At 43.1% G+C, this 27,030-nt stretch overlaps 1 protein-coding gene across 2 annotated transcripts in view; it reads left to right on the top strand.

Annotated features, from left to right (window-relative positions):
- Positions 1-27,030, top strand: part of ankhb (ANKH inorganic pyrophosphate transport regulator b) — a 159,339-nt gene that overhangs the window by 19,914 nt on the left and 112,395 nt on the right. For both annotated transcript variants that reach the window (XM_078240634.1, XM_078240624.1), the window contains exon 2: positions 17,530-17,746. In XM_078240634.1, coding sequence (XP_078096760.1) covers positions 17,530-17,746 — 217 coding nt within the window. The remainder of the gene's footprint in view (positions 1-17,529; positions 17,747-27,030) is intronic.

Here is a 27,030-nt window from a genome sequence, read left to right as displayed (position 1 = left end):
AGCGAGCCGAGGACAACTAAAAAAGCAGTAAGGCGGAGGGAGAAGATGAAATATGAGTGTAAACTGGCTAGTAATATAAAAAAAGATAGGAAGAGTTTTTTTCAATATATAAAAAGTAAGAGAGAGGCAAAAATAGCCATTGGACCACTGGAAAATGAGGCTGGAGAAGTAATAATAGGAAACAAAGCAATGGCAGAGGAACTGAATAGTTATTTTGCATCAGTCTTCATGGTGGAAGATACCAGTGGGATGCCAGAGCTCCAGGAGAATCAGGGACCACAGTTGAGTGCAACGGCCATCACTAAGGAGAAGGTTCTGGGAAAAGTGAAAGGTCTGAAGGTGGATAAATTACCTGGACCGGATGGAATACACCCCAGGGTTCTAAAAGAGATTGCTGAGGAAATTGTGGAGGCATTGGTGGTGATCTTTCAGGAATCACTGAAGGCAGGGAGGGTACCAGAGGACAGGAAAGTAGCTAATGTAACACCGCTGTATAAAAAGGGAGGGAGATTCTAGGCAATTAGCCTGACTTCAGTCACTGGCAAGATTTGAGAGTCCATTATTAAAGATGAGATCCCCGTGGAGTACTTGGAAGTGCATGATAAAATAGTACTCAGTCAGCACGGCTTTGCCAAGTGGAGGTCATGTCTGACAAATCCGTTAGAGCTCTTTGAGGAGGTAACAAGGAAGTTAGATGAAGGAGAATCAGTGGACGTGATTTATTTAGATTTTCAGAAGGCCTTTGACAAGGTGCCGCATAGGAGGCTGTTAAATAAGTTTACAGCCCATGGTATTGAGGGTAAGATCCTGGCATGGAAAGAGGATTGGATGACTGGCAGAAGGCAGAGAGTGAGGATAAAGGGGTCTTTTTCAGGATGGCGGCCAGTGACTAGTGGTGTGCCTCAGGGGTCGTTGCTGGGACCACAACTTTTCACAATATACATTAACAATTTGGAAGAAGGAACTGAAGGCACTGTTGCTACATTTGCAGACGATACAAAGATATGTCGAGGGACAGATTGTATTGAGGAAGCAGGGGTGCTGCAGAAAGACTTGGACAGGCTGGGAGAGTGGGCAAAGAAGTGGCAGATGGAATACAATGTGGAAAAGTGTGAAGTTATGCATTTGGAAGGAGGAATGGAGGCATAGTCTATTCTCTAAATAGGGAAATGCTTAGGAAATCAGAAGTACAAAGGGACTTGGGAGTCCTTGTTCAAGATTCTCTTAAGGTCAACATGCAGGTTCAGTCAACAATTAGGAAGGCAAATGCAATGTTTGCATTGTTAGAATGTCACTGGTGACAACTTGGATGTGATGTTACCAATGGGAACAAGACGTAAGGGTCAGTTGAACCCTTGCGTCTTGTTCCCAATTACATAGTGATGTAATAATCAGCTGACCAGCTGATTCACTATGAATAAGGAACAATGTAGAGTTGTGGGAAGCTTGGAGTGGCCCAGGGCAAGGCCCCAAGTTTGGGGTAATGATGTTTCTTTATTAAATCCTTTCTTTGACTTATAAGTTGGAATAAGTTTTGTTGTATTTTCATTAGCTGTATTTTGAAGAGTTCCTTCTGAAGAAACATGCACTCATGTCGAGAGGGCTAGAATACAAGAGCAGTGATGTACTTCTGAAGCTATATAAGGCTCTGGTCAGACCTCATTTGGAGTATTGTGAGCAGTTTTGGGCCTCTCATCTAACAAAGGATGTGCTGGCCTTGGAAAGGGTCCAGAGGAGGTTCACAAGAATGATCCCTTGAATGAAGAGCTTGTCGTATGAGGAACAGTTGAGGACTCTGGGTCTGTACTCGTTGGAGTTTAGAAGGATAAGGGGGGATCTTATTGAAAGTTACAGGATACTGTGAAGCCTGGATAGAGTGAACGTGGAGAGGATGTTTCCACTAGTGGGAAAAACTAGAACCAGAGGGCACGACCTCAGGCTAAAGGGATGATCCTTTAAAACCGAGATGAGGAAGAATTTCTTCAGCCAGAGTGTGGTGAATCTGTGGAACTCTTTGCCGCAGAAGGCTGTGGAGGCCAAGTCATTGAGTGTCTTTAACACAGAGATAGATAGGTTCTTGATTAATAAGGGAATCAGGGGTTATAGGGAAAAGGCAGGAGAATGGGGATGAGAAAAATATCAGCCATGATTGAATGGCGGAGTGGGCCAATTCTGCTCCTATATCCTATCGTCTTACAATGAAGGTTTCTTTCCATTAGCTTTGAAAACGCGGGAAGTTCTTATCATCTTAAACAAATAGCTTATTACATATTATTGCAAGCAATCGTTTCACTTTTCACAATTACACATCCGTTATTAAAACATTTTATAAAGGCTTAATCCAAATAAAAGCAATTATGTGTGACAAACAAGATTAGCAGAATTGAAATACCATAGCATAATCATAACTCAGGCTGCCTTTTCTCCTGCACCCTACCTTAAATGCTTTAGAACAGCAACAATTATTCTCTCATAATATTTTCATTGTCAACCAAACAAAGTGAAGATACATGAACGTTTTCATTCGAAACATCTTGGGCAACTTGTATTTCTATTTTATACCATGGGTTTTCAAACATGGTGCATGTCTGATTGACAACCAGTTTTAAAATTATCTTCCTCAATAACAGATTCTATCATTTCATTGTTTTGAACAAATCTGCACCGAGGGAGTTCTTCTTCCTCCACTCAAGTCATGTTCTAGTTTATCTAAAAGATATGCTACAACCTTCTGTGCAAGGGCATCTTCTCTTCACTGATGGTTGAAAAACAAAATTTTTATCTCTCCCTTTCCACAATTTCATCCAGATCTGTTTACTCTCATTTTCTCATCTGTTCTTGCTTTTCACTAGCAAACGCATCTTTCATGCATGCAAGTTGGTTCTCAACACTTTTTGCTCTGTTTTTCTTTAGCAGAGCCTCACACAGCCTTCAACATCCTTGCATCTTTGAGACTAACTTTTCTTGGTCCTGGGCTAGTTTTTTCACTTCATCTAGCATTACAAGCCTGAGCTCCACATACCACATTATTAGGGAATAGTCCAAGATGTTCCTCTTACAAAATCTCTGTTTCTCTCAACTCAACTGGCTCTCTCAAAACTCTAGGAAATGCTAAGAATTTCAAACCTGCCAAATAATTACCAAGTAAAAAAATCTACCCCTTCCGTAGGTAAGTTAGGTACAATCGCACAGTAAGGCTTGGGTTTACTGAGTCACTTTGTAAATTGACTTTACACAAGGGAAGAGGATGATAAATCCTTTGAATACCCCATGTTCATAGTTTTTCTTTCATCAGACATCCAGATTAGCCACCATCAATGACTGAACTGCCCCAGTGTCCCTTAACACATTAATTAATTTATTTGTTTTGTCAGCTGAATAAGGGAATATTTCTCCTTTCACTAGGTGAAAGTTTCTTTTATATAAAACTCAGATTAGAACTTGTCTCACCATCTGAAATACTGGGCCAGAATTTTATGCTCCCCTGGAGATTCGGAAGCAGGGGAGAAGAGTAATATTACAATATTGGGATTCCCTCCAGGATACCACTCACCCCAACCCAGACACAATTTCACAGTGGGGTGGGCAGAGCCTTGGACAGGAAGCCAGCCCATGCCCCACATAAGGGCCTTTTCCCACCCAGCTCAATATTTAGATTCCTGGTCGGCGGGCACGCCAGGGAACGGGGGGGGGGGGGGGGGGGCTTCAGCTCCCAGGTCCCAGAGGGGAGAGTGCCCCAAATCTAAAGGGGCCTTCAGAGTGAATAGCTTTGTGCCCAAAATTAGCAACATGTCAATTTACATACATTTGAATGCATTTCAAAATAATTAATGAGTGTGGCACGCGATTGTAACCCCCCCCCCTCACTTTAACCACCTCATTGGTCAGACGTCACACCAGCGAGAATTACAGCTTCTCTATATAAGTGAGTTTCAGGTGCAGCAGCGATGAAGACGAGCGAGGAAGTGTACCACTGGGCACCAACCCCCTTGGTGTGGTGGGAAGGACGTGGGGTTCTCCATCGTTAGCACTTATATGCAGCTCTCCGCGGTTAATGCCATAAAACTGCAGCCACTTTGGATGAGTCACGCGCACAGAGTCCATTCCGGCGACGATTGCATCGAGGCTGTGTTATTGCACCGAGTGAGATTGTGACTCACGGCTCGCTGAAAAATCCGGCATCATTCACTCCCCTTTTCTCACTTGTTCGGTACTTCATTTTTCGTAAGATTGCACCGGTAGCCTTAATTTGGTCCTTTCAGACTGAATTAAACCAATTTGGTCACTTACAGCAGTTCTACCAAATCACTGTTCACACTTGGTCACCATTCGGAATCTTGCTGTTCAATCAAAGCAGCACTTTAAGCTCGAAAGCCTTCTTGTCTGTCTGACAATTACACTTTGCAGACAGCATTGAATTGTCCACTACACAACATAGAACAGTACAGCACAGAACAGGCCCTTCGGCCCACGATGTGGTGCCGAGCTTTATCTGAAACCAAGATCAAGCTATCCCACTCCCTATCATCCTGGTGTGCTCCATGTGCCTATCCAATAACCGCTTAAATGTTCCTAAAGTGTCTGACTCCACTATCACTGCAGGCAGTCCATTCCACACCCCAACCACTCTCTGCGTAAAGAACCTACCTCTGATATACAGCAGACAAAATCAAATCATGCATCCCAGGAAGACTGTCCTATCCTGCACTGGACCCAAGAGAAATTGGACCCAATTCACTTGTTTTATAAATAAATGACCCTCAGTACTATACAGGGAAGAGTGTTTATCCACAAGAGCACAAGATTGTAACTGATACTTTGAATCCTGTAAAATTAACCCACCTGAGTTTGGAAATTGATGTACTGATACACACTTTGTCAGGAACACAAACGGTATTTATTAACAAGGAACCACTTACTACCCTCATTCCTGTCTAATACATGCCTTCAGACTGTCTTCTGCCTAAGAGAGGACTCCATCACCTGGGGTGATTCCCACTCTCAGTGCCAATTGGTCCTTCAAGTCAGCCTCTTTTGCTCCATTGTCCTTAAAGGGACAATCATCACATGGAGTAAAGTTAAAACTTGATTCGAAAGTAGTTCAAATTATGAATAATGGCACATGGTTGGCTACAATGCTGGGAATAGAAGTGATCCAATGAAAAAGGAACCAGTATCTCACTTGCACAAGAGGATTAGCTTTATTGTTTTATTATCTATCATGAACTGAGAAATCATTTCAATTTCTGTAGAAAAATTAATTTCTTGATGCTGGCAAATTAAAAAAAAAAAATGCCTGGCAAAAAAAAATCTCTTTTATCACACCCCACCCCTTTTCTTATATATTTTACTACTGGGATATTAAGTTTAAAGTTTAATTATTCGTGTCACAAATAGGTTTACATTACCACCAAAGTAGCACCAAAGTTTTAAAACAGATTTTAAAAGGATTTTTAATGACTTGTAAGGTTTTGAGTTAATTGACTTTGATAATTCAAATGTTTTGTAGAGCAGTCAATCGTGTACTACTGCTACTTTAGTATGAAGTGAAAAGTTTAGCATCGAATATCTAGATTGAAGATCCCTTTGATGGCATGTCGGGCTGAATGTTAGCAAGGAATGAACTAAAAAAAGGGCTTAGGAGAGCTAGGAGGGGGCATGAGAAGTCCTTGGCGGGTCGGATCAAGGAAAACCCCAAGGCTTTTTACTCTTATGTGAGAAATAAAAGAATGACCAGGGTGAGATTAGGGCTGGTCAAGGACAGTAGTGGGAACTTGTGCATGGAGTCAGAAGCGATAGGAGAGGCGATGAATGAATACTTTTCTTTAGTGTTCACCAAGGAGAGGGGCCATGTTTTTGAGGATGAGAGTGTGATACAGGCTGATAGGCTGGAGGAGGTAGATGTTCTGAGGGAAGATGTATTAGCAATTTTGAAAAACCTGAGGGTCGATAAGTCCCCTGGGCCAGATGAAATATTTCTTAGGATTCTTTGGGAGGCAAGGGATGAGATTGCAGAGCCTTTGGCTTTGATCTTTGGGTCCTCACTGTCCATGGGGATAGTGCCAGAGGACTGGAGAGTGGCGAATGTTGTTCCTCTGTTCAAGAAAAGAAATAGGAATGACCCTGGTTATTATAGGCCAGTTAGTCTTACTTCGGTGGTCGATAAGTTAATGGAAAAGGTCCTTAGGGATAGATTTATGATCATTTGGAAAGATGTAGCTTAATCCGGGATAGTCAACACGGATTCGTGAAGGGTAAGTCTTGCCTCACAAATTTGATTGAATTCTTTGAGGAGGTAACTAAGTGTGTAGATGATGGTAGAGCAGTTGATGTCATATACATGGATTTTAGTAAGGTGTTTGATAAGGTCCCCCATGGTCGGCTCATGAAGTAAGTAAGGAGGTGCGGGATAGAGGGAAATTTGGCCGATTGGATAAGTAACTGGCTATCTCACAGAAGACAGAGGGTGGTGGCGGATGGAAAATTTTCAGACTGGAGACCAGTTACCAGCGGTGTACCACAGGGATCAGTGCTGGGTCCTCTGCTTTTTGTGATTTTTATCAATGACTTGGAGGAGGGGGCTGAAGGGTGGATCAGTAAATTTGCTGATGACACCAAGATTGGTGGAGTAATGGATGAGGTGGAGGGCTGTTGTAGGCTACAAAGAGACATCGATAGGATGCAGAGCTGGGCCGAAAAATGGCAGATGGAGTTTAACTCTGATAAGTGCGAGGTGATTCATTTTGGGAGGACAAATTTTGAATGCGGATTACAGGGTCAAAGGTAGGGTTCTGAAGAATGTGGAGGAACAGAGAGATCTTGGGGTTCATATCCATAGATCTCTGAAGGTTGCCACTCAAGTGGATAGAGCCGTGAAGAAGGCCTATAGTGTGTTGGCGTTCATTAACAGGGAGTTTGAGTTTAAGAGCCGTGGGGTTATGCTGCAACTGTACAGGACCTTGGTGCGACCACATTTGGAATATTGTGTGCAGTTCTGGTCACCTCACTATAAGAAGGATGTGGAGACACTGGAAAGAGTGGAAAGGAGATTTACCAGGATGCTGCCTGGTTTGGAGGGTAGGTCTTATGAGGAAAGGTTGAGGGAACTTGGGCTTTTCTCTTTGGAGCGGAGGAGGTTGAGAGGAGACTTGATAGAGGTTTATAAGATGATGAGGGGGATAGATAGAGTGAACGTTCAAAGACTATTTCCTCGGGTGAATGGAGTGGTAACTGGGGGGCATAACTATAGGGTTCATGGTGGGAGATATAGGAAGGATGTCCGAGGTAGGTTTTTTACTCAGAGAGTGGTTGGGGTGTGGAATGGACTGCCTGCAGTGATAGTGGAGTCAGAAACATTAGGAACATTTAAGAAGCTATTGGATAGGCACATGGAGTACTTCGGGATGATAGGGAGGAAATAGCTTGATCTGGGTTTCAGACAAAGCTCGGCACAACAACATGGGCTGAAGGGCCTGTTCTGCGCTGTACTGTTCTATGTTCTATGATCTTTTATGACCCTGCATTGTTAGGAGGAAGACTGGGTGACAGGTCATGTGTTTTGGACAATTTAAGGTTTCATTTTCTGTTTTGGCTGGCTTCAGTTTGAGTTTAGAAGGGACATCAAGCTGAAAATAAGTATTTCAGTCTCCCTGGTTTTGGAAATTCTGCTGGTTAGCTGAAAGCAAGGCTTCTCGCCTTCCTGGAGTGGAAAATCAGCTGTTAGTGGCTAGCTTGCCCAGTGAGTCTCTCTCTCCCTGGTGTTCTGGGAAGCTGTTCTGACTTCAAACTGTTCTGGGTGTATTCCGAGGGCTGCGAGAAGCTACAAGACATAAGTCAGCGTTTCAAATTCTCCAACCAAAGGACTCCGTTCCAATATCATGTGAATTAGTCCTTGCTGTGTTTAACCTGTGGAAAGGATTTTATCTATGGGAGGTTTTGTTTGATTGGAACATTTTGGATATATTTGTTAACGGTTATATATTATTGTTGTTCTTTTGTTTGTAATTGATAAAAATTGCTAATTTTCTTTCTTTTCATGTTAACTATATTCTTAAATAAATTTTGTTTGATAAAAGCTCTCTAGTGGGTCACTTGAATCATACCTGAAGTGAAACATATCATGCTTATCCAAGCCAAATTCAAAGTGCAAAACTTATGATCCAGGTGGACTTCATAAAACACTTTTGAGTTTTTGACCTGAATTCTAACAGTTCTAAATGGTTCAATGTTCAGTTGATAAATATAAAGTGCAAGGTGAATAATTTATAATTCTATGTTACTCTTATCAAACTATTTTGGAATCTCATGCCTTGGCAACCTTCCCTCCAGTGGTGGGGGCAATAGAATACTGGTATTTGAATCAATCTATCCTTTCTCTGGATATGGAATCAGAAGTTAATGTATTCTGATTTGATTTATTATTGTTGCATGTATTAGTATACAGTGAAAAGTATTGTTTCTTGCATTCTATACAGACAAAGCATACTGTTCATAGAGAAGGAAAGGAGAGGGTGCAGAATGTAGTAAAACATGTCAAACAGAAGTTAATTTGTAAATATTCAAATGAGCTTGGCTAATACCCATTGAAAAAACTGACAATTTCTAATCTATCCTGTCGATGTTTTCACCACTCCTGGTTTTCTTGGTTAATTTTTCAAAGGTTATTCCAACTCGATGTTAAGGGATTTTCATATTTTAAAAATTCATTTATGGGATGTGGACATCATTGGCTAGTGTAGCCCATCCCTAATTACCTTTGAGAAGGTGGTGGTGAGCTTCTATCTTGAACCACTTCGGCCTGAGGTGTAGGTATACTCAGTGCTGTTCGGGAGGATGTCCAGGATTCTACCCAGTGACAGTGAAGGAACAGCAACATAATTTCAAGTCAGGATGGTAGAAGAGGTGGAAGGGAGCTTACAGGTGGTGGTGTTCCCATATGTTTGCTGCTTTTGTCCTTCTAGGTGGTAGTGGTTGTGAGTTTAGATGGTGCTGCCTAATGAGCCTTGGTGAGTTTTAGCAGTGCATCTTCTAGATGTGTTTTTTCCATTTTGAATATTATGCACGATTCTCGGGGCCCGTTCACTGTGCGCACAAATCCTGTTATGGTCGCTAATCCTCGCAAGAGAACCATAATGGGATTTGCAACGGCAAGATCTCAGTTTGAGATCTTCCCGCCCGACCCCCCCACCGGCAATGTAATCAGCTTGGGCGTGAACCTGATTTCCATTAAATTAATTGAATTAAAATATCGTTAAACAGCTTAACGCGATTGATTCCGAGAGTATTGAATGCTCCCCCCCCCCCAATGGCGTGACACTAGCGAGAGTCACTACTGGTTTTCAAAATCGAAAACCAGTCGTGATGACAACGTTGGGGGCACGGAGATAAGAATAGCCCCTGAGTGGTGAAGGAGATGGTAGGGCATGGCACCTGGGAGTGCTACCTTGACACTGTCACCCTGGCAGTACTAGGCCCCAAAGAATGAAAATAGATTAGCTTCTACTGTTCTGTTTTCATTGCACCTTTTAATATTAATCAATACTCTGCAAAAAATATAATGCTGAATCAGATTAAATGTAGAGTCCAGTATAGGATATGATTGTGTAGCACAGTACATCTTCTGATTAGGAATATGCCTAATATAAAGAAAAATATAATATTTAGGTAATTGCTGATTGTCAGAAATTATTAAAAGAATTGACTGACAGCAAAATATTTACATAGCTGAAAACTAAAATCAACTATTTACCTTTCTTTCTCCCCGCATCCTCCATTTTTCTACTGAAAACAGAGGTGCCTTTTACTGAGGTAGCAGTGGTTTGTTCTTGGCAAACTGTAAATATCTCAGACTTGGGTGAATGATGTACATTCTCAGGCAGCTGTGTAAGTACAGTATGTCCAAACAACCAAGTTCATTGTGAAAAATCTAATCAGCATTAATTACAAAAAGTCACATTTATTAATCCCATTCAATTAGAATTCTGCCTTTTAAAATCTTGTTTATTGTAAGTTTGGGACTGATCTGTAAGCCACCCCTTTTGCTTGGTTCAAGTCTTCCATTCATCTCTCAATAACACTAATGCAACATGTGATTTTATCCAAAATAGCAAATATCAACACGGGCAGTTTGTATTTATAAGTCAAAACTCATGGTACTTTAGACTGGATCTTCCAGTACCCATGAACTATGTTCCTCTGCTTTCTTGGCCTCTCCAATGTAGGTTAACCTGAGCAATTTACAAACTGACTAATGTTATATGGAATTCACAGAAAATTCCTGATACTCGCAGAGCAAAGGTCTGAGCCCAGTATTTATTGGCAATCCATTGCACTTATCACTCAGAACTCTGTTGTTTTGCTTTGAACACGAACATACATACAGACGTGCAAAGTAAGAGCAGAAGTAAGTTGTTCAGCTTCTCAAACCTGCTCTGCCATTCAATAAGTCAAGGCTGAACTGTTTGTGTTGAATAATACATTCCCATCTACCCCCAATACTCTTTGATTCCCTTGCCTAACAAGAATATATTACCCCTTCAGTGATCCTGCTTCCAGTGCCTTCTGAGGCAGAGTTCCAAAGTCACACAATTCTCTGAAAGAAAAGAAATTCTCCTCATCTTTGTCCTATACCCCCTGTCTTATTTACAACATACTTTCCTACCAGTATTTGTGTTGTCTGAAAATCTAGTTACTATGCCTTTGGTCCACTCATCTAGGTCATTGATGTGAATTGTAAAAAGTTGAGGCCCCAGCACAGACCCTACTCATCACATCCTGCCAATCAAACAAAGATCTATTTGTGCTTCCTCTGCTTTCTGCCAGCCAATCTTCAATGCATGCCAACATATTACCCTCTGCACCATGAGCATCTTATCAAATGCCTTCTGGAAACCCAAGTGCAGTATATCTACAGGTTCCCCTCTATCCACAGCTTATATTACTCCTTCAAAGAACTCTAAGAACTTAGTTAAACATGATTTCCCTTTCACAAAACCAGACTGACTCTTCCAGGTTACCTTGAGTTTTCAAAGTGCCCGGCAATAATCTCTTTAATGATCAATTCCAACACCTTCCCCATGACAGACATCAAGCTAACAGGTCTATAGTTTCCTGCCTCTCTTTCTTTGTGGATAGAAGGGTTATATTTGGCACTTTCCGGTCTGATGGAATCTTTCCAAAATCACTGGAACAACACATCTATCTCATTAGCCACCGCTTTTAAGACCCTAGGATGAAGTCCATCTGGACTCAGAGACTTGCAGGTCCATTAGTTTGCTCCTTACCTTTTCCCTAATGATTGTAATTTCACCAAGTTCCTCTCTCCCCTCTACCTTCAGATTCACAGCTATTACTGGAACTTTTTTTGTATCCTCTATGGTGAGGACACAACCAAAATATTTGTCCCATTTCATCTGCCACTTCCTTATTCTCCGCTAAGTGAAATAAGAGATAAAAGTAGGTCCATTTCTCCGCCGTGCTACCTGTGGGATTGGTTACTTTATAAACTGGAGTTTATTGAGCATTGGAAGTATTCATTTTTGGAGAAATGAGATATTTTGTGACAAATTGCAAAAATATTTTTTTACTGTTGGTACTGGTGCTGTGGCTTGTTTAGATGTCACATGGTTGTTGATCATGTTACTGAGGTCAGTCAATTATTTGAGAATTACAGAATGATCCATCCGGTGAATGTTTTCAAAACAATCTGAAAACATACATAAAGTGCAATCTTAAAAATCCTTTGAATATTGGAGTGAATGTTTTCCATGAAGAATGATCTGACTGGATTGTAAAGTGAAATGCGTACATTAGTTAAACGGTGCTGATTGAATTTCACCGGGAGAGTTCAATTGCATCATCCTATCCTATGAATGATGAACAATATTGGCAGTTTGGGTTCTGCAATAATTTGGTGATAAAGGTGGGAATACTGGAGGAATGGTGTGATATGTCATTTATTTCAGGAGCAATTGATTTCTCCACCGTTTTGCTTACTGTCAAATAACCGTGCGTTAAGGCACTCCAAGTGCCTGAGCTTTCTAACAATGTTGATCCAAATTAAAATGAACGTCTTTTTTTGTTTAATGTTTATTTATTAGTGTCACAAGTAGGCTTACATTAACACTGCAGTGAAGTTACCGTGAAAGTCCCCCAGTTGCCACACTCCGGCGCCTGTTCTTGTACAATGAGGGAGAATTTAGCATGGCCAATCCATCTAACCAGCACATCTTTTGGACTATGGGAGGAATCTGCAGCCTGTGGAGGAAACTCGTGCAAACTCCACACAGACAGTGACCCAAGCCGGGAATCGATTCCGGGTCCCTGGCACTGTAAGACAGCAGTGCTAACCAGTATGCCACCCCTGAATGGCACATTTTGTGTTGCCATCTTTATTCAATCAGGGATTAATCTTGACGAAATTCAGTAGGTAGAACAGTTGAAGGAAATTTCAGGGGAAACTCAGTAACTTCGGAAACATAAGTTGTTAGAACAAGGAATTGATGTGATGGGTGTGAAGTGCCTCTGATCTTGGCCTGCCCAGCCATTTAAAAATTTAACCTAATGTTGCATTATACGTACAACACAGAAATAGTCATTCAGTATATTGCGGGTGTTTATGCTCCACATAAGTCTCCTCCCACCTTCCATCTTACCCTATCAACATATCCTTCTATTCCTATCTCCCTCATGTACTTATCTAGCTCCACCATAACAGTGTCAATGCTAATCGCCTTAAGTTCCTCCATACAGTAGTAACTTTCATATTCCATCAGTGCTATCACTGAAATTAAATAGCACATTATGTTTTGTGTCCTATCTTTGAGAGCTTGCAGGCTGTTATTCCAATTTATAGAATCACAGAATGATGTAGCACAAATGAAGGCCCATTAACCTCGTGTCAGCTCCATGAAGCAGCTTCTTCCCATTCCTCTGCCCTTTTATAGACAGGCAAATATTTGCCCCCATTCCCTTTGGAAGTTATTATGAATCTGTTTTCACCGTCTTTTCAAAGAGTGCAAATCACAACAATCAGCGGGATTAGGCGGGATTTTTTAGCCACGCTCGCCCTGAAACCAGAAAATCCCACCTGAGGTCAACCTTCCCATGGTCCACCCCTCGCCCACTATGATTCCTGTGGCGGGTGGAATGGGAAAATTCGCTCCATTGTTTCTCTAGTTTTGGTGCCAGTTACCCTAAATTTTTCCTCTGATTACCAGCCTTTTTGACACTGGACGTTTCCCCTTATTTACTTAAAACCCTTCATGATCTTGAACATCCTATTAATTTTCTCCTAGAATCATAGAATCCCTTCAATGCAGAAGGAGGCCATTCAGCCCATTGAGTCTGCATCGACCACAATCCCACCCCAGCCCTATTCCCATGACCCCACATGTTTATCCTGCTAATCCCCTGACACTAGGGTCAATTTAGCAAGGCCAATCAGCCTAACCCGCACATCTTTGGACTGGGGGAGGAATTAGGAACACCGGGAGGAAACCCACGCGGACAGGGGGAGAATGTGCAAACTCCACACAGACAGTGACCCAAGGCGGAATTGAACCCGGGTCTCTGACACTGTGAGGCAGCAGAGCTAACCACTGTGCCACCGTGCTGCTTATTGGTGTACCATTAAGTGTGGGAAGAGAAAGAAGAATAATATGTTTGTTAATAGAATCGCTAAGCAGTACCCTCACTATCTCGTGCACAAGATGTTGGGGTGAGCCGCTTCCTCTGCTTTTTCCTCATAAGAACACAAGAACTAGGAGCAGGAGTAGGCCATCTGGCTCCTCGAGCCTGCTCTGCCATTCAATAAGATCATGGCTGATCTTTTTGTGGACTCAGCTCCACTTACCTGCCCACTCACCATAACCCTTAATTCCTTTACTGTTCAAAAATTTATCTATCCTTGCCTTAAAAACATTGGGGTAACCTTAACTGCTTCACTGGGCGGGGAATTCCACAAATTCACAACCCTTTGGGTGAAGAAATTCCTCCTCGACTTGGTCCTAAATCTGCTCCCTCTTATTTTGAGGCTATGTCCCCTAGTTCTAGTTTCACCTGCCAGTGGAAACAATCTCCCTGCTTCTATCTTATCTATTCCCTTCATAATCTTCTATGTTTCTATAAGATCTCCCCTCCTCCTTTTGAATTCCAATGTGTATAGTCCCAGTCTACTCAGTCTCTCATCATAAGCCAACCTTCTCAACTCTGGAATCAATCTAGTCAATCTCCTCTGCAGCCCCTCCAGTGCCAGTATATCCTTTCTCAAGTAAGGAGACCAAAACTGTACACAGTACTCCAGGTGTGGCCTCACCAGCACCTTTTACAGCTGCAACATAACCTCCCTGTTTTTAAACTCCATCCCTCTAGCAATGAAGGACAGATTTCTTAATTACCTGCTGCACCTGCAAACCAACTTTTTGTGATTCTTGCACAAGGACACCCAGATCTCTCTGCACAGCAACATGCTACAATCTTTTTTACCATTTAAATAATAGTCCATTTTGCTGTTATTCCTACCAAATTGAATGACCTCACATTTACCAACATTGTACTCCATCTGCCAGAACCTTACTCGATAGTCTTATCTATATCCCTTTGCAGACTTTCAGCATCCTCTGCACACTTTGCTCTGCCACTCATCTTAGTCATCTGCAAATTTTGACACACTACACCTGGTCTCCTGAACCTTCTCTGTATCAAGGAGAGCAATCCTCAACTTTCCATGTATTGTAACCCTTGTACCATTTTGGGAAATGGCCTCTGCATGCATTCCAAGCCCTTAACATTCTTCCTAAATTATTAGTGCCCAGAATTGATCAAAATGCTACAGCTGGTGCATAACCACTCACTGATAATTTTTTGTACTCTCTCTACCTCGGTTTAAAAAGCCAAAGATCACATATGCTTCAACATCCTTCTCAGTTTGTCCTACTGCCTTCATAGATTTGCATATGTGAATCACCATGTTTTTCTGTTCCTGCATTCACTTTAAAATTGTATCATTTAGTTTTCATTGCCTTTCCTCAATCGTCCTAACACTTCTTAGAATTAAATTGCAAATGCCATATGTGCTCATTTCTCATCCATCTGTCTAGTGTCCACATGAAGTCTATTATATCCCCTGATTGCTTTCTACATTTCCAAGTTTCACTTCATCTGAAGACTTTGAAATGTGTCCTGTATGTCAACACAATACATCAAAAGGAATAATAGCCTTACAACCCCTGGAGGTTTGGGGTCTGTGGTGGGGGTGAACCACATTATACTCCCCCCCCCCCCCAGCTTGAAATACAACCATTCATTGTTTTCTGTCTTGTGGATAGTTTTGTAGCTGCTGACACCTTTCTAATCCCTTGGGGACTATTACTCCATAAATTCTTCTCAGTCCATTGTAAGCCTCACCTTTCCATTAACTATCCTTTTACTATTTTTTACAAGTTATAAAAGATTTTGGGGTTCCCTTTTATATAAGCAGCTAATCATAGCTTCTCAACCTCTGTCTTTTACCCCTTTTATTACTTTAAAAAAATCTTGACGTTCCATTTTCAGCTTGGTTCTGCACTGAACTCTGAGCCTGAAATTGATAATTAGCCTCTCCTTTCTGCTTTTTAATCTCTATATCTTCAGTCATCCAGACAGCACTAGCTTTGGATTTGCTTTCCTTCCCCCCCTTGTGGGAGTGCCTCTCGTATGTACACAAGCTATATCCTCATCCTCTTTGAAGCCCTCCCATTGCTCATTTATTGTTTTACCTGCCAATCTTTGATTCCCATCCACCTGGCCAAATTCCTTTTCAACTCACCAAAATTCAGCCTTCTCCAGTTGAACCTTTTCCGTGAACTATCTAAACTTCATGATATTGTGATCCAAAAATTATTAGTGTTCCCCAAATGCTGCTCCCTGGAACATCAATCATTTCATTTTGCTCGCTGAAACATTACTTTTGCTTGGGGAATCCTTACAGTATTTGGGAAGTTTCAAAGACATAGACCCACAAATGCCAAGCAGTTCAGACTTGTATGAGGGATGTGTCCAGTTCCAGGCTCCTCAAACCCCCATTGACAAATAGAGATGGCCAAGCCTCATGCAGGCAAGCAGTGGAGGCCTTGTAGCACAGTGATAACGCCCCTAACACTGAAGTGGTTTGAGTCCAAGTCCAGGACTTGTTGGCCATGGAAGGAGCATTCAGCGCAGTTCAGCAGGCTGATAATCAGCTCAGGAATCCTCCCACCACTTCCCCCCACGATTCCCCAAAGGGTAAAAAAACGTACGGATGTGAAGATATGCTAGCAACAACAACAATGTAGGCAAGCAGTGAGTGCATATAGAGGATCCTCTTCCCAAAGGAAGCTGGAATGGCAGAGCATTTAAAAAGAACCATTTGACTGGTGCTAGTTTCTCTTGTAATTTTTAGCCTGGTGTTTTCTACTTTACAACAGTGACTACATTTCAACCATAAACCATTGGCTGTGCAGATAGCCCCCATTTTAAAGAATACTTTAACAGTGCATTTTAGTTTTAGGGTTGTTTGAAAAGTAGGAAACTTTCTCAAATAGCGCCACTATTAGTGACTTAGATTGTTGATTTAGCGTGGTTAGTTATGACTACACGTGTTATGTTTGCCAAAATTTGCTACTTGTTTCAATGCTAATCCAGTTTTCAGAATTCCTTTTGCTGCTTTCAACTTATACAACAGCTGAATTTTTGCAAAATACAGTGCGTTGGAGATTATGTTGATCATTGTGGTTTCTAATTTGTAACGAAAGGGTTAGGCTGGAAATGGAGCTGCTGTCTAGTTTTCTCCATCTTGTTGTGGAAGTTGCAGTTGTTTCTGGATTACTCCAGCAGCAGCTCGGGCTCTTTCACTCAGTGTAATTTGAAGGAGATGGAGAATTTGCAGACACATTGCTCTGGGGGGGGGGGGGGGGGAGAGGCAGCTCTGAATGCACAGCATATTTTGATTTCATTTTATCTCTTAAAGGTTACTGTCAGGCTCTAATCCTTATTTTGAGTGAGGTGGAAAATTGTGGAATCCAGGCCACTATTTGTTTCCTGGTTCAACTAGTTTTCTGTTTTAAAAGTTTGACTCTCTATTCCAATATCCTTGTCAATGTGTTTCAGAAAAAGCAGTGATCCATTGGATACCATCCTCCAATCTGTTTAGGATTACTTAATGTTTTCTGTCCTTAAGCCAATTTTTTATCCAAGCTGACACCTGACCCTCCGATTTCACAAACCTCAGTTAACAGGCCATTTATACAGTCAGATATTTTTTTTAAATTCATATAGGCAACGTCTCAAATCCTCACCTGGCTGCGACTGCAGAAATTCCACCCAAACCATTGATAACATCAGGTCCCGACTCATGTTTGAGGGTAACATCCTGGAACATCGATGTCTCAGTGTTGCTGGGAAATTCTAAATTGTTCATTGAGTAAAATGACGTTGAAACCAATTGAATGTATATTAAAAGGTAATTTTAAGATTAATTTTAATTCTTTCCCATGTACTGTTTTTTTCTGAAAGGCGCTAAACAGAGGCATAGCAGCTGTTAAAGAGGATGCCATCGAGATGCTTGCTAGCTATGGGCTGGCCTACTCCCTCATGAAGTTCTTCACAGGGCCGATGAGTGACTTTAAGAACGTGGGACTGGTATTTGTTCATAGTCGACGCGATAGGATCAAGGCTGTCCTCTGCATGGTCACAGCTGGTACTGTGGCTGCCATCTTTCATATTCTAATAGGTAATCTTATATCTTTACATCTGTGACATGATTTGGAAACTTAGCTGCATGCCAGTTAATTATGTGAATAAATATCAGATGTTTGATTGAACTTTTTTATATTGAAAGTGGCCTGTTTTGCATACTTTTCAGATTCTTGAAATTTGGCTAAATCCCTTTATGTTCAGCATATTTCAGGACCAGAAGTGAATTTGAAGGAAGGACAACACTAATCATTTCCCACATAACTTGACAACAACAAAATTTTATTTAAAGAGGTTTTAGGCCTTAGCAGCCGAAAGCATAGTCAATTATATTAGAGTAAGTAAAGTTGGGGATTTTCAAGAGGTCAGACATGAAGGAAAGCAGATATCTCAGATCGTTGTGGTCCTGGGGGAAATTTGAGATAGAGAACAGGAGTTCTATTCCACCATTCATTAAGATCATGGCTGATTCTGATTGCCACTTCAACTCCACATTCCTTCTACCCCTAATATCCTTTGATTCCCTTGTTAGTCAAGAAACTATCTACCTCTGCATTAAAAATATTCAGTGACCACTACTGCTCTTCAGGGAAAAGACATCCAAAGATTCACGACCCCGAGAGAAATTTCTTCTCATTTCTGTCTTAAATGGGAGACCCCCTTATTTTGAAACAGTGTCCCTTAATTCTAGCCTCTCCCACAAGGGGAAGTATCCTTTCAGCATCCAACATGTTAACCCTCCTCAGGATCTTACACTTTTCAATAAGATCATCTCTCAATCTGCTGAACTCCTATGGTTACAGGCCTAGCCTGCTCAACCTTTCCTCATACAATAACCCATCCCAACCCAGGTATCAGCCGAGTGAACCTTCCTTGGACTGCTTCTCACACATTGATATCCTTTCTTAAATAAGGAGACCAAAACTGTACACAGTACTTTAGGTGTGGCCTCAACAACTGTAGCAAAACATCCAAAGTTTTATCTTCTATTCTCCTTGCAATAAACAACAACATTCTGTTTACTTTCCTAACCACTTGCACACTAACTTTGTGATTCATGGGGCAGAATTTTACGCTCCCCCCCCCCCCCCCCCGGCAAGTTCTGGGACATCTTCCCTTGCCCAATTCCGATCATCCCCCTCCCAACAGTGCCCCCTGCCCTCCTGCCCCCAGGACCCACCTCATCAAAAATCATGGGGTGGGATTTTACGGTCTCGCTCGTCCCGAAACCATAAAATCCCACCTGAGGTCAATGGACCTTCCCATGCTCTGCCCCTCACCCACTCCGATTCCCGTGGTGGGCGGGTAAAATTCCTGCCCTTGGGTTTTGTCCTAGGTAAGGTGCTGCAGTACCATTTCTGGCCACTCCACTGGTCACATCCTGCCAACCTAAAAATGACCCATTTATGCCTATTCTCGGTTTCCTGTTGGCTAACTAACCTTCTATCCCTGCTAATATGTTACTGCCTAAATCATGAATTCTTAATTTGCATAGTAACCTTTTTATGTGGCACTTTGTCAATTGTCTCCGAGAAATATATCCAGTTTTCTCTTTGGTGGTGAAGGCATATGGCATGCTTGCCTTTATTGGACGGGGCATAGAATATAAAAGTTGGCATATGATGTTGCAGCTGTATGGAATGATGGTTAGGCCACATTTGGAATACTGCGTCCAGTTCTGGTTGCCACACTACCAGAAGGACGTGGAGGCTTTGGAAAGAGTACAGAAAAGGTTTACCAGGATGTTGCCTGGTATGGAGGGTCTTATAGAAACATAGAAAAACTACAGCACAAAACAGGCCCTTCGGCCCCACCAGTTGTGCTGAACACATCCCTACTATTTAGGCCTACCTATAACCTCCATCCTATTAAGTCCCATGTACTCATCCAGGAGTCTCTTAAAAGACCCTATTGAGTTTGCCTCCACCACCACTGACAGCAGCCGATTCCACTCGCCCACCACCCTCTGTGTGAAAAACTTCCCCCTAACATTTCCCCTGTACCTACCCCCCAGCACCTTTAAACCTGTGACCTCTCATAGCAGCCATTTCCACCCTGGGAAAAAGCCTCTGAGTCCACCCAATCTATGCCTCTCAACATCTTATAGACCTCTATTAGGTCTCCTCTCATCCTACGTCTCTCCAAGGAGAAAAGACCGAGCTCCCTCAGCCTATCCTCATAAGGCATGCCACTCAATCCAGGCAACATCCTTGTAAATCTCCTCTGCACCCTTTCAATCTTTTCCACATCCTTCCTGTAATGAGGCGACCAGAACTGAGCACAGTACTCCAAGTGGGGTCTGACGAGGGTCTTATATAGCTGCATCATTATCCCCGGACTCCTAAACTCAATCCCTCAATTGATAGAGGCCAGCACACACCTTCTTAACCACCTCCTCCACCTGCGGGGCCAATTTTAGAGTCGTAGGGACCTGGACCCCAAGGTCCTTCTGATCCTCTACCGTACTAAGAGTCTTTTCCTTTATACTGTACTCCTTCATCCCATTTGACCTGCCAAAATGGACCACTACACATTTATCTGGGTTGAAGTCCATCTGCCACTTGTCCGCCCAGTCTTGCATCCTATCTATGTCCCTCTGTAACTTCTGACATCCCTCCAGACTATCCACAACCTCACCAACCTTTGTGTCGTCGGCAAACTTACCAACCCATCCCACCGCTTCCGCATCCAGGTCATTTATGAAAATGACAAACAGCAAGGGTCCCAGAACAGATCCCTGGGGCACACCACTGGTGACCGACCTCCATTTAGAAAAAGACCCATCTATACCCACTCTCTGCCTCCTTTGGGCAAGCCAGTTCTGGATCCACAGGGCAGCAGCCCCTTGGATCCCATGTCCTCTCACTTTTTTTCTAGAAGCCTTGCATGGGGGACCTCATCGAACGCCTTGCTAAAATCCATCTAAACCACATCTACCGCTTTCCCTTCGTCAATGTGTTTAGTCACATTTTCGAAGAACTCCACCAGGCTCGTAAGGCACGATCTGCCTTTGACAAAGCCATGCTGAGTATTCTTGAGCATACTAAACCTCTCTAAATGCTCATAAATCTTGTCCCTCAGGATCTTCTCCATCAGCTTACCAACCACTGAGGTTAGACTCACCGGTCAGTAATTTCCTGGGCTATCCCTATTCCCCTTCTTGAAAATAGGAACCACATCCGCAATCCTCCGGCACCTCTCCCGTCTCCATCGACGACGCAAAGATCATCGCCAGAGGCTCTGCAATCTCTTCCCTCGCCTCCCACAGTAACCTGGGGTACATCCCATCCAGACCTGGCGACTTATCTACCTTGATGCCATTCAATGATTCCAGCACAACCTCTTTGTTAAAGTCCACATATTCAATCTTTTCAGTCCACCGCAAGCCCGCAGTACATCCACCCAGGTCCTTCTCCTCTGTGAAAAACGAGGCAAAATACTCATTAAGCACCTCTGCCATTTCTACTGGTTCCGTACAGACTTTCCCGCCTTCACCTTTTATAGGCCCTATTCCTTCACATCTCATCCTTTTACTCTTCACATATTTATAGAACGCCTTAGGGTTTTCCTTAATCCTACCTGTCAAGGCCTTCTCTTGACCCCTTCTGGCTCTCTTAATTTCCTCCTTTAGTCCCTTCCTAAAAGCTGTATACTTATCTTGATCCCTATCTTCGCCAAGCCTGGTCTTAGCTATGAGGAGAGATTGGATAAACTGGGGTTATTCTCCCTGGGAAGATGGAGGATGAGGGGCGACCTAATGGAGGTGTATAAAATTATGAAAGGCATAGATAGAGTGAACAATGGGAAGCTTTTTCCCAGGTCGGAGGTGATGAACACAAGGGGTCACGGGTTCGAGGTGAGGGGGGCAAGGTTCAACACAGATGTCAGGGGGACGTATTTTACACAGAGGGTGGTGGGGGCCTGGAATGCACTGCCAAGCAAGGTGATTGAGGCGGACACGCTGGGATCATTTAAGACTTATCTAGATAACCACATGGACAGACTGGGAATAAAGGGACACAAAAGAATGGTCGAGTGGGCACATGAGCGGCGCAGGCTTGGAGGGCCAAAGGGCCTGTTCCTGTGCTGTATTGTTCTTTGTTCTACGTTGCTTGTTACTTCCTCAAAGAACTCTTAGGAAGGGAAATCATGTTTGACCCATTTATAACTGCCCAGTCATAACCTCCTTAATAATAGTGTAACGGACTGAGGAAAATTTGTGGGGAAGACATTTACCAGTGTTCTTTGTCCCTTGTGGGTTTCAGTGTCCTGTTTGCCGGGCGGGTGCTGTGAACAGGATGCTGTTGGTTGAGTGATGTGGGCTGGGCCAATGGGATTGCTCTGGGGGCGGGAGGAAAAAAGGCGCCAGGAAGTGAAGCAGCTGTGGAGTAAGGCAGGGAGTGTGCAGAGCTGAAGAGGGAGAAAAGCAGAGAGAGAGCTTTTCCCAGGCAGTGAGAATTTGGTTTGGAGTGAGAGGCAGCCAGGCGTTCCCCTGCCTGTCCTTTTCATTACTGCCGAGGAGGACAGCCTTCAGCGCACTCGACCTACGTTGCTGCACGGATAGCTCGCGGCACCTCTGCCTCCTGTGGCATCATCTTCCACACGTGTGTCTCTTCTGGACTGTGTGTGTGTGTCGTGAGTAACTGGTGGGGACTATACAGTCCAACTGGATCAGTATCTACAAATGTGTTACTGAGGATGAGTTTCCCCATGTGTGCACCAACGGATGGGCCCCAACGGTTATAGATCAGAGCTCACTGTTTAATGTCTGTTAATTATATTTGTTATTAAATTTATTTTTGATATTCCGATTACAGTACTGACATTTATGGGTAAACAGGGAATTAGCCAAATCAACATCAACCGCTAGGAATTTGGGATCCTGTTGATTGAATATTTAAATAGTAGCCCCATATAGTGGTCAGCAGGGGGTTACAATAGAAACATAGAAAATAAGAGCAGGAGGAGGCTATTCAGCCCTTCGAGCCTGCTCCGCCATTCATTATGATCATGGCTGGTCATCCAGCTCAATAGCCTGATCCTGCCTTCCCCACACCTCCCCCATATCCTTTGATCCATTTTGTCTCAAGTCTGGAGGTCTATATCCAAAACAGTTTTTGCCCCTTGGTGTTTCTTAGCTCTACCCAGATAGATTCCACATTGTTAGAGCTAATATCCTTCCTCGTTATGGTGTTAATTTCCTCTTTAACCATCAATGCACCTCCACCTCCTTTACCTTTTAGTCTGTCCTTCCTAAACACTGAATACCCCAGCTCTGGTCACCCTGCAGCTGTGTCTCCATAACTATATCATACCCATTTACATTTATTTGCATGATTAATTCATCCACTTTTTGCAAATGCACTCTAACAAATACTCCCCCTAGGACATCAGTACCGATCTTGGCCAGGTGTAATTCATCCAGTTTGTACAGGTCCCACCTCCCCCAGAACCATTCCCAACGTCCCAGGAGTTTGAAACCCTCATCACACCATCTCTGCAGCCACGTATTCATCCGATATATCCTGCTATTTCTATCTGACTAAGAGTGGCACTGGTAGTAATCCTGAGATCACTACCTTTGAGGTCTGACTTCTCAACTTTCTCCCTAACTCCTAATATTTTAGGAAAGCATTTCTTTTCTTTAAACCTATGTCGTTTGTACCAATGTGTGCTCCGACCACTGGCTGTTCACATCCCCCTCCAGAATGTCCTGGAACTGCTCCGAGACATCCTTGATCCTAGCACCAGGGAGGCAACATACTATCCTGGAGTCTTGTTTGTGGCCACAGAAATGCCTATCTATTCCCCTTACAATTGAATTGCATTCCCTCACATTTAATCCTCTCTACTGCAGCAAAAGCAGCCATGGGTGCAATGAATTTAGCTGTTGCTGCTTTCCCCTACGAGATCATTCCCCTCAACAGTATATCTGCATTTTAAGGGAATGGCCACAGGAGATTCTTGCATTGCCTGCCTCACCCTCTTACTCTGCCTGGTTGTCACCCATTTCCTTCCTGCCTGGAGAATCTCAGCCTGTGGAGTGACCACCTCTCGATACGTGCTATTCACGATACTCTCCACCTCATAGATACTCCACAGTGTCCCCAGATGCTGCTCCAGCTCCAAAACTTGCAGAATCTCACTGGCTGTCCTGTCTGGAGACAATACACATTTCTTTAACCTGTGCCTTATGCTCCCTCCACTCACATTGTCTGTATCTTTAAGACCTGATTAGCTGTAAAGATTCGCATTCTAATCAGTATTCTGTAACTTCATTTTTTGTCTCTATGCCCTGTTTGAGAGCAGATATCCACTCCATCTGACGAAGGAGCAGTGCTCCGAAAGCTAATGGCATTTGCTACCAAATAAACCTGTTGGACTTTAACCTGGTGTTGTTAAAACTCTTACCCAGCTCCAAAACACAGGTTTCCAGGAGCTGCAGCTGGAGACACTTCTTGCACATATGCTGGTCCCAGGCACTGAAGACGTTCTCAGCTTTCCACATGGAGCACACAGCTTGGAGCTCTCCTGCCATGATTTACCCTTTTAACTTAAACTTTTAGGAAGATGCTTGATATCAGATTATTTCCAATTCTCTCAGGTTCTCTTTCTTGGTCCTCATTTCTACTGAATACAACCCTTACAGACTATAAACTGCAAAAACAATCTCTGAAACTATATTAAATACTTGCCCACCCTTACCCACCATTTACCAACCAGCTCTCTCACTTGTGTCCTCTACTACTGCAGCAGAGCAAGGTCACTCTCTGAAGATTTAAAAGTTCAAAGAAAAAGCAGAAAGCACCTCATTCCCCTCTGCAATGAATTCCCATGCTGTTCCAGGCTCCTGATACCTGCACTCACTCTGGATGGGTATTTTCTCACATTGTTCATGTGCAAAGCTCACTGGGTGCAGTTTCAAGCCCCTTTTTTAAATAGAGCTGAGATCTCACACAGCAGCTGAAATATTCACACCTGTTGAGGTCCTAATCAGGCTTCAGGTGATTGTCAGTTAACTGCCACACAGCTGGCTGGATCAACTCCTTATTGACCTTTTAACTAGACTACTGATTTTACAAATAAAATAAAGAAAAAGACTTACCTTTTCAATTCAATTCCCACTCGCCTCTCAATTCTTGATACCCACGTTCACTCCGGCTGTTTCTCACTCCAGATGGATGAGGACCTGTTATCAAGCACCGGGAGTTAAATTAAAATTAGGGATGAGAAAATTAGGGAAGTAAACACGTGGCTAAAGGAGCAGTATGGGAAAGAGGGGTTCCATTTCACGGGGCATTGGCATCAGTATTGGAACAGGAGGCATCTGTACCGTTGGGACCATCTTCACCTGAACAGATCTAGGACCAGTGTTCTCAATAAAAAATTGTGGTCAGTTGGCTGGCAGCTCCCGACAGCGGCAGGAGCTCAATCGAGTGCCCTGCTGGCATTGCAATCAGTCCCAGGTGAGCTAAATCCAAGGTATTGGATGGGAAGGGTTTGGCCAGCTTAGGGAGGGGTTAGGTTTTGGAGAAAAGGTGGGTAGGAAGGAAGGGGGGGGGCGCAGGGGGAGAAGGGAATCCCCCCTCCAAAGGTAGTGCCTTATCATTCCTGCCCTTTATAAAGGCTTCAACAAAAAAAATGGCCTGCCCGCTCCCGCCCACACCAAATGTATTATGGTGTGGGCAGCATACTATTGGGATCAATTGGTTTGTTTCGAAGCTCAATTGACTTTTAAAATTATTTTTAAACATGGCAGATGGGGTTACGATTTTGACACTTGCCCACACCTTTTTACAGGGTGAGCTCAGGGGTATGCAGGCAGGTGGTTGGTGCGCTGGACAGCAGGTGGTCAAGAAGGCAAATGGAATGTTGGCCTTTATCGCAAGAGGGATGGAGTATAGAAGCAGGGAGGTCATGCTGCAACTGTACAAGGTACTGGTGAGGCCGCACCTAGAGTACTGTGTACAGTTTTGGTCCCCTTATTTAAGAAAGGATGTATTGGTTTTGGAAAGGGTGCAGAGAAGGTTCACTAGGTTGATTCCGGAGATGAGGGAGTTGGCTTATGAGGAGAGATTGAGCAGACTGGGCCTGTACTCTTTGGAGTTTAGAAGGTTGAGGGGAGATCTTATAGAGACATATGAGATAATGAAGGGGCTAGACAGGGTAGAGGCAGAGAGATTGTTTTCACTTACAATGGAAACAAGAACTAGGGGGCATAGCCTCAAAATACGGGGGAGTCGATTTAGAACAGAGTTGAGGAGGAACTTCTTCTCCCAGAGGGTAGTGAATCTTTGGAATTCTCTGCCCAATGAAGCGGTAGAGGCTACCTCATTAAATGTGTTTAAGTCACAGATAGATAGGTTTTTAGCCAATAAGGGAATTAAGGGTTATGGGGAGCGGGCGGGTAAGTGGAACTGAACCCACTATCAGATCAGCCATGATCTTATTGAATGGCGGAGCAGGCTTGAGGGGCCAGATGGCCTACTCCTGCGCCTATTTCTTATGTTCTTATATTATGTTCACCCACCCTATTTTATGTGCCCTTTCACCAAAAGCATACCTAGCGGGGCACATAAAATCCAGCCCATAATTCCAACCTATTTTTCTGTCATATATCTTTATCTATATCTTTATCTTTATCAATATCTTTATCTATTGGCACCACTATAGTCACTGATTATTGTATCGTTTCTGCTCCTGTTTCTTCTAAATCAAAGTAACATCTTAAAGAACAGCTTAATGGTGTAGAACTATCTGGTGTGTGTGAATGACCTCGAATGCTTTGACCAATCTTCGTAGTAAATGTCACTAACAGCTAGAGGCAGTTGTGTCATATAAACTCCATATTAACTCTCTGTCCATGCAGATATTACCCCCACCAGACAACACCATGCCCCTGGCAGCAATGTGTACTATATACAAGAAGCAGTGCAGAAAATTGTCAAATTTCTTTCGACAGCACCTTCCAAAGTTGGAACCTCTACCACCAGGAGGACAAGGGCAGCAGATGCATAGGAACATCACCACCTGGAATAACAAAACCATTATTTCCTTCCCTGTTGCTGGGTCAAATTCCTGGAACTGCCTTCCTAAAAGCACTGTGGATATACATACACCACGTGGACTGCAGCGATTCAGGAAGGTGGCACACCAAGACTTTCTTGAGAGAAATTAGAGATGGGTAATAACAGCCAGTGACACTCTCATCACAGGAATGAATAAAAAATACATTTTTAACTAACATTTTTAACTCCCTCATGGTAGGCTAGTGAAAAAGGTTGGATCTCATGGGATAAAGGGGGAGGTGGCTAGATGGGT

This window comes from Mustelus asterias, chromosome 2 (assembly GCF_964213995.1).
Source record: "Mustelus asterias chromosome 2, sMusAst1.hap1.1, whole genome shotgun sequence".
Taxonomy (NCBI): domain Eukaryota; kingdom Metazoa; phylum Chordata; class Chondrichthyes; order Carcharhiniformes; family Triakidae; genus Mustelus; species Mustelus asterias.
This window is presented reverse-complemented; position numbering and strand designations above follow the sequence as displayed.